The following is a 9,091-nucleotide window of genomic DNA, read 5'->3' as shown; positions in this document are numbered from 1 at the left end:
AATTGCACACATAGTTTTTAAAAAATTAGCTCTAAAAATTTTAGCTCCTCAATGTTAATTGAGTTTGGTATATCTTAATATCTCTCTTTTTTTTTATTAAACTTATTTAACTTATTTAATAAAAGAAACTCGATTCTTCCTTTGACATTTTCAAAATTTAGGTTCATTCCAAATTAAAATTTACCCATTTTTTTATAATTTATTTCATAAAATTTTTTAAATATAATTTTTATAAATTTGTCAAAAAAGTTCTGAATTAAAATCTATAAAATTTTTACCATCATCTTAAAATAGACGTCCTTCTAACCATACCTGCAAAAAATTATAATTTTTTATTCAAAATTTCCGAAGATTTATGTGAATTTATATATTGGTGCATTTTGAAATTTGGCATATTTGTTGAAAGCAATAAAACATCAAATGTGGTTTAGACACTTAGACACTTTGCTAAAATTATTTGGAAGTAGAATCGATGTGACTTTCCTCCTGCTCATTCACAATGTAAAAAGGTAAGAACGAGGTGCCTTTTCTTTTCCACTCTGGTATAATGGAAGGGAAAGGAAAATTGGTTGCCACATATTAAGAAGTTCGCCAAGTGAATTATTCTTGGCGCAAACTGGAAAAAAATTCGTCAAGATAAATTTTTGAATTTCTCCGTAAATTTCGCGCCAAATTTTACAAAATTTAATGTCTAGGCATAATTTGAGTTGTAGAATCGAAATATGGAAATAAATTGATATGTTATTTCAGAAAACGTCCGATTTTGTGTCAAAATACCTATGTTAGAACAATGCTATATATAAATCTAATATATATCGTAAGACGCTCTTTCGAGACATGAAAAACGCAATTTGCATTTTGTCAATCGGCCCAGTAGAACTGTCCCCCCTTTTTTTTTGCACAGTGTATCTAGGGTATTTTACAATGCTGGTGAAAATGTTTCACTGTGCATGCTCTGTCTCAATATTTCTTGTATATTATTAGGTGCATATATACAGACAGACAGATATATAAAAACTATGTAACATATGTTCCAGATACACACCTACTATTTCAAACTACATTCTAAAATTTTTAGATTCGCCTTATAACATGCACCCTTTTCTTTATGGAGAAACTTGAAAGATACATGTGCAATGCTCTAATCTTTCGAAGTCATTCATTCATTCGAAGATTTTTCCCAGGCTTTCGAATGTAGAAGGTAGGATTAATGTATTTCTTTGCATTAGTCAACCAACCAATCAGATTTGTTAGAAGTGAAGAAGTGTTAGTATCTCTAGAATAAAAATTTGATGCTTGAGGATCCCATCTTGAAAAGCATTAAGTGAATCTGAACCTATTAGTAATGAAATTATTTTTCCAGAATTAGTCTAATTTGTTTTGGGACTAATCCGCGTAACATAATTACTAAGAAAACTTGAGAAATTTTATACAATATTTATTTTACAAATTCTACAATATGAGTCAACTAAGAGAAGTGTCATTATAATCGATAAGAGTAAGGGCTCTGAGATTTTCGAGAAAGTCATATAAATTAAATGTTTTTGCTTCATGTAAAAGCAGATTTTCATTTACATTTTTTGTGATTTCTTCACTGCCTGTTTCAGATTTTATTGGAAGCATCTCGATCTAAAAACAGACAAGAAATATTATCATTTAGGCATTTTAAAGATGTAATTTGTTATGCAAAAACAAATTACATTTGCTCATCATTAATTTTGTAAAATTATAAATTATTTTACTCAGACATAGACATTTTAAACATAGAACGACAGTATTAAAATATCTAAAATTACTTACATTTTCATCAGGTAAAGTTATATCAGATGCATATGGCACATTTCTCACCAAATCTAGGATAATTTTATGTTGATGAGCTCGAGATTTTTGAATTCTCACACTCAGCTGAAATTAGAAGAATAAAGAGAAAAGAGAGAGAAAAATCACTAAAAATAAATAAATAAATAAAATAAAAATAAAAGCATCTGAATTATATATATAAATTATGCAACAAATTATTTTTAAACATAAATTCTATTATTATCCTTCATAAAATGAGATGAAAAGTTCTAAAATTAAATATATATATATCAAGCTAGAAAAATAACAAATGATTTTTAAAATTTGTAGTGATAATATTTTTATAGGTGATGTAAATAACTGGAAAAGCATAAGAATGCCCAATGGTATATTTGTATTGTATTTTAAATGTTATATTGTTATAACATATTACCTATTTATCAAACTGAACTTTGAATGTTTGATACTTTATACAATGCTGGACTTTCAGATTCCTACACCATGAAGGAAATGTACAACAAACCTAAAATTTGCACGAAAGGTTTGCAAAAAGACTAGCATATGCAAATAATTAGCATTTCACAGCATATTAACATAGGCAAGAGTGATGACACCTTGAAGCAGTATAAAAAGGCAGACTGAAATGCTGATTTTTCTTTTTGATTGTATTTACTGATTGTTTTATGTGTTGGAGGTCATATATAATAAAAAAAGAATTCATACCAGCATGTTTTGAGTTCATTAGTGAAGAATCATAGCTTGCTGAAACTGTGGTTTATTGCACTGCACAGATGCTGCTCACATGTCAAAATTCAGTGACTACTATAACTTAAATTGATTTCATATAAGTGAAATGGAAAAATGGCTTAGTAACAGTCAAGCTGTGGCATCCAACAAACTAAGAGGATGCAGTAAGTGATCTGTTAAATGACAATGCCGTACCTTACTTAAGAATCATCTTGAAAAAAAGGTAGAGCATTTTAGACACATTCTTAAAATATGGACCTCCCAAGAAACCAAAGGCAGATATGCAAGAGGAAAAAGCTGAGTTGACTTTTCTGTTTTCAATGGAAGAATGGGAAAATTCATTCTAAACTGAATTAAAAACTGTAAATACATTCATTAGTATTGTAAATATTTATGTTAGTTGTTCATAACTTAGTTTTTATATATTTTGTAGTGTTGTGTATTGTTTAATTTATTTATTTATTCTGTTTGTATGGTAATTTTATATTTCTTTATTACATAGTTAATTTTAGAATTTGTGACAACTGCTTAGGTTTATATGTGCATATTTGATATATTATGTAGGTCTTTCAATTTTGAATCAAACGAATTTGAATCCAGGCAAAAACATGCTCCCATGAGCTACATAAATATGAGTCCATTTTTCTTAGAAAGTCCTCCACGAAGGCATACATCTTCTTAGGCAGATACCCATTTTTATGCTTTGTCAATATTAAAATAAACTAATCTAACCTAATTCTGAATTAAATGACATTTCAATTATAATAACAGCTCAGGTAAAACAAGAGATACAAGCAAAAATCGTTTTTTTGAGCTTTGCCAACATTTAAAAAGTTACTGGAAAGCACATTTTCGAGCTTTAGGAATAATTTTTTATGAAACTTCCAAAAGTGCATACTATTCCCTTCACGCAAACATATAAATAGGATGTTGTGAATGTACAGATTTCAAAGATGTCCAGATCCAAATTTCAGAGTCTGTAATTGTGTTGCTAGAGAGCATCATGTTTGGTGATTACTGGTTTTTACACTTTGTTTTGTAAGTGATTTTGATGATTTGTAATATTGTGTAGCAAAAAGATATCTAAACAATACTAAGTATTTCTAATAAAACATCCTTTAAATCATAGACAACAAAGTTAAAAATTCTTTTAACTGCCATCTTTAAAATTTTATTAAAAACAAAATCATGAGCAAGGATTTTGACAATTTATCATATTGCCTTCAAAGACTGTTCTGAATGGCAGTTAAACATGATTGCTTGGCTGCCCATTTGAACACGATTGAAATTTTTGATAGCCTTGAATGTCCCCTCTGCAATTCCAGCTTCATGGATAATGATGACCTTCTTTGTCTTGCTCTAACAAATGCTTATTTAACTGTAACAAATGCATAACAGACAGCGATTCGGTCATTATTGAAAGGCGTAAAATTACATTAAAATATATAAAATTAAAATATCTAATAAAATCTATTCATGGAATCTTAGCATTATCAAGGGATTTTGCCTAAGCTGTAGATTTCCTGGAAGGGGCCCTTCTACATGATCGAGAACCTGAATGAACATATTCACTTCTAAACCTAAAGTAAAGTGTTTTTTCATAAACTTCTGTTCATTAAGATGATATTGACATCATCAAAGAAAGTAAAATAGCGAAATATTTTAAATTATAAACTAATATATACCAAGAGATACATTTGAAATGAAAAAAGTTGTTCTTTACTCGTCCCCCCTAAAAAAACTGTTTTACACATAACAGAACGTTTGTAATTTGCACTTTCAGACGATAAACGATGCATATGTATGTGTATGAGTAGAATATCACTGCTATTGCTAGAAAGGCTGTGAAGCCATTATATATAACTCTTTAGAAGAGGCTATCAAAAATTTCAGTTTGCATTGAAACTTACTAGCATGTTATGCATTCAGGTCATGTCTGATAAAATGATATCCAATTTTAAGGCTAGTTTAGGACCTTCTTTTTATTAAATCTGTCTTTAGAATTGAATCATTTTCTTCATTATAACTGTATTCTGTGGAATCAGGAGTCTTAAAGACAACCTCTAATATTTCATCTTAGATAAAGGCTTTATTGACTAATACTTTATTAATATCTTCACACAACAGATCCTTAAATCCTTCTCCAATTATGTTTGCCATAATAATAATGCTGGGAAATTTGGCCATTTTAAAAATTACGAGATCTTTGTTTGCTTTTTACACATCATGACCAAACCACTTTCCAACATGCATTTACAGTTTAATTGTTAATGCTACTTCAGCTTGATTAATACAATATAGAATGGACAGTTTTTTTCCACATATCAATCACATTTAGTGTTTGATTATTTAATATGCCCAAAACGTATTGATGTGTTTTGCGTAGTGTGTTTTAAATGCTGCAATTATACCTTGGTCTAACAGTTATAACAAAAAAGTAGTATTAGTTGGCAAAAAAATATAATTTTTACATTTTGGTGTTCCAAGACAGGATGGTCAGGTGCTCTGTCAATAATCAGAACCTTTCAATTCAAGATCTTTTACATTTATATAACACCTAAATTCTGGAATGAAACATTTTTTTGAACCATTCTGTAAAGATAGCAGTGGTCACCCAGGTCTTATTTGGGCAGGATCTTGTTTGCCATACAGTAAACAAGCAGTTTATCGCTACCTATTCCTTTCATTGACCATGAGTTTAGAGCTTGATTTACAAGTAATGGTTTCAACATATGATCTCCAAAGGTGTTGGAGCAAAATAATAAGGTCACACAGTTTTTAGCTACCTTAAAACCACCAGCAGTTTTTTGCAATTTGGCTATGAACATTCTGCTCGGCTGTATGTTCTCTTCAGCTATCTACATTGTGTTCAGTTTGTTTCCAAAAGAGATAATTTTCATCTACATTCTAGACTTGATTAAGAGTTTATCCTCCAACTAATTTTAGCAAGTTTCTGCAAGAATACCTTAGCAGTCAATTCATCTGCATATGAAGTTTTATTTACAATTTGAATAATAAGAAGAGCATCTCTTTTTCGAAACCTGTCATCAAATCTATTACTTGTAGAAAATTCATACTTTTTATTTAACTGAGATGGAAGTACTTGGCTCCTTTTCTTTAATATGTCTATAAATTTTTAGTGCTATTTACTTGATGACATTTCTATCTACTAGGACTCCTCTTTGTGACTTGTCTTCTCCATATTACTAGAGATTTTGTCTCTTTTTTTTCCTTGACAATATCTCTTGTACATTTTGATGAATTTAACACTTACTTTTATTCCAGTACATTCAGACTTTCTAATTGCAGCTTCCTTTTTCTTAACAGTTCATACAATAGCTTCATGTACATCCAAATTTTCTCCTACAGATATAGCACATTGTGTAGTTGCTAAGCAATCTAAAATTTGAATTTTTGGTTCCAAAGAAATCACTTTCCATTTCATTTTGGGAACAGGTGAATAATGCGACATTATGTAAGGGATAGCAAAAATATCTCACTAATAAAAAAGATATGAAAAATTTGTAAACCTACAATTTATTAATTTTTGGCAAAATTAATAAATTTACCTTTGCACAAATTTAATTAAAGATTTTTTCCACTTTGGAATAGAGATACATACATACTAAATATCTTACGAAGATACAAAACTTTAATTTTAATTCCAAATAAACACACCTTAGAAACAAAGAAACAACTACTACATTTAGTCACATGACTTACTACCCATCATGGGGAGATGTTTCATTCTCATCCATTATGATCCATTATGATTCATTCTCATCCATTTAGTTATGAAAATGTTTTAAATGAAGCAAATATTTATATTACAATATTTTTAAAAAATCAGTTTTGTAAAAGTTATGAAATCTAATTTTTTTTTATATCTCTGCTTGATATAGTTACATTTAGTAAAGTTTATGCTCATTGTTAAGGAACAAAACAGAAACGTTTGAGTCCCATATGATAGACACGCATATTCAATTTCAGATGATTTTTTTTTTGGAGGGGGTTAGTTTTTGAATTGTAAAACTGTTTTCTTCAAAGCACAGGTTAAAACATAAATTACAATAATCTGAGGTTGATTTATTCCCACATTAAATGTCATTCAGTGATACTCCTTTTTAATTTACTAGTGCATAATATTTTCTAACTTGTTATTTTATTACATGTAACATGGCAATAACACTTTCATACAAAGATTAATTTATAGTGTTCAAATGCTAAAAATAGATTAATAATATTCAAAAGCAGTTTTATTATTTTAGAATCATGATTTAATTTACGCACACAAAAAAATTCAATGGACTAGAAACATTTAAAGTTTTAAATTTATGTGAACAGTGTTACAATTTGGCCATGTGCCAACTCTAGAAACATGCCACTATATTTTCAAACATGAATTTTATAAGATTCTGTGAATAAAATTTCCTTTTTGTAAAAATTTATGTTCATCAAAACTTTGCATCACAGTCTGCATATTAATGCTAAAATGCTCATCACTTAATTTATTAACATCTGAAGTCTTCTAAAATGATATTTCATTTTAGCTGCATATTTCACACTTTAATCAAATGCAAGAGCCTTGAATTTTCAAATTACATATTTCTAATTTTAAAATTAAACATCTCAGACAATTTTCAACAAAATAGGAATAAAACATTTTATGTTTTAATGTTTTAGAATGAATATAAAGTTTCACTTAATACAGTACAAAATCTTTAATTCGGTCATCCATAATCCAGAATGATCTATAATCCGGACCTCAAAGCTATAACTTTCTGCGCATGCGCATAATACGTTTACGCATGCACGTTTAATGGACAGTATAAGCTAGGCTAAAATTATCTATTTCATTTAATGTTGCAGATTGTGTTGTTCCTTAATCTTCTAATTGTTTCTGGCTTATTATTTTTTGCTGACTGTTAGAGCAATTTTATAAAAAGTAAGCTTGAACTTTCAATTATGTCAAAAAGAGTTTCCGATTCTCGAGCTGCCAAAGAATCTACAAAGTGAAAGCATGTTTCGATGTCCATCAAACAAAAAGTGGAATTGCTGCAAAAAATGGATAAAGGCTTCTCTACCATTCCGAAATTTGTTTATCAATTTCACGCTGGGGGGGGGGGGAACGTCGCAACGCGCAATGAACCGGAATTTAATCTGTCAGCACTATCCTCATCTTCAGGACAGATGTTTTTATTTTATTCAGCTTATAATTCCTTACTAAATGTAGTATTTCATCTGGATGTACTCTCATTGATATGAATTAAATCAAACTCCTCGTCATTATAAATATCATGAATACACATCAAATAGTTTTCTGGTTGCAATTTTCTAATTTCGACTATGCGTAATGTATGCTTTACGTATGCGCGCATTGAAAGAAATGTTTAATAAAGTAAACAAATAAATATTAAGCTTATTTTTTTTTTGTAAATTTTGATACCCTTTAGATCATAGTTGCTCTTTATTTCATAAATTACGGTTTCATATTTTTAATTTTATAATTTCTGCATGCCATCTTACCAGATTTAAATTGATGATCTATAATCTGGAAAAATCCCTAATCCGGAATCGCCGAAGTCCCGATGAGTCCGGATTAGAGACTTTGTACTGCATAAGTTTACAGACTGAAATTGTAAAAAATATCAGATTTCATAATTTTTATAAATTCACTTTTATAAGTGGAAGTATATGTCTACAACTAACAGTAATGAAAATAATTGTAGCATAAAGACTTTTATGGATACATTATATAGTATTTGATTTCTTTAAATGAAAGTGACAAAGTAGATGTTATTTTTTCTGGGTAATATAAAACTGAAACTAATCATTATTGACGCTATGCCATCTTGAAACAAGTAAATGTATGATATGAATGAGAAATGCCTCTAGAAAATCTAATTCACCAATGGAAGATGTTTTTAAAATAATTTTGGCTGCAGAAAAATGGAAAGTGTAATTTTTGGACCAACAGTGTTGGGCAACAGAGGACTTCTGTGTTTCCTTTTTTCTAACATACGCTTTGATCCCAAATCTATGAGGATGATGGTTCGGTAAAACTATCCAAACTAGCACTGTGAAAATTTGCAAATATAACGCTAATTTTTGTTGACTTCCAAATTAATATTTGTTCAGCGTGTTATTTTGACCTAAATTAACAACTACATTCTACAAATCCTGGCTGACTTCTAATAACATGTATTTGAAGCAAATGGTGAAGAAATTTAAACATCATTTTGCTTTTTCATCCCTTATACGACTATTAACAAAGGTATAAATATTCTGTAGTTTTCATGCACAATATTTAGTGAACACATGCACATGTGTGAAATGACATGGTTCATACAAATTCCAATCTGCACACACTAACTTTTCTAGCTACTCAAATCAGGATAAAATATTTAACCTTGATATTAAGGGATGCATATTTATAATTTCTGTAGGTACAGAATGCATTTCAAACAATAATTCATGCCATATCTACAGCATGCAATATTATTATACAGTCAAAAGTCGTTAATCCGGACTCGTCGGGACTTCG

The 9,091-nt window shown here is 29.3% G+C and overlaps 1 protein-coding gene across 2 annotated transcripts in view; it reads right to left on the bottom strand.

Annotated features, from left to right (window-relative positions):
- Window positions 1-1,422: 1,422 nt before the first annotated feature.
- LOC118188817 (DIS3-like exonuclease 1) overlaps window positions 1,423-9,091 on the bottom strand; it is a 218,659-nt gene continuing 210,990 nt past the window's right edge. For both annotated transcript variants that reach the window (XM_085815332.1, XM_085815331.1), the window contains 2 exons: window positions 1,801-1,905; window positions 1,423-1,629 (listed from right to left, as the gene is read on the bottom strand). In XM_085815332.1, the coding sequence (XP_085671458.1) occupies window positions 1,465-1,629; window positions 1,801-1,905 (270 nt within the window). In that variant the 3' untranslated portion in view covers window positions 1,423-1,464. The remainder of the gene's footprint in view (window positions 1,630-1,800; window positions 1,906-9,091) is intronic.

The sequence above is a fragment of the Stegodyphus dumicola genome, chromosome 4 (assembly GCF_044657685.1).
Source record: "Stegodyphus dumicola isolate Sdum_Otavi_A_Nest chromosome 4, ASM4465768v1".
Taxonomy (NCBI): Eukaryota; Metazoa; Arthropoda; class Arachnida; order Araneae; family Eresidae; genus Stegodyphus; species Stegodyphus dumicola.
This window is presented reverse-complemented; position numbering and strand designations above follow the sequence as displayed.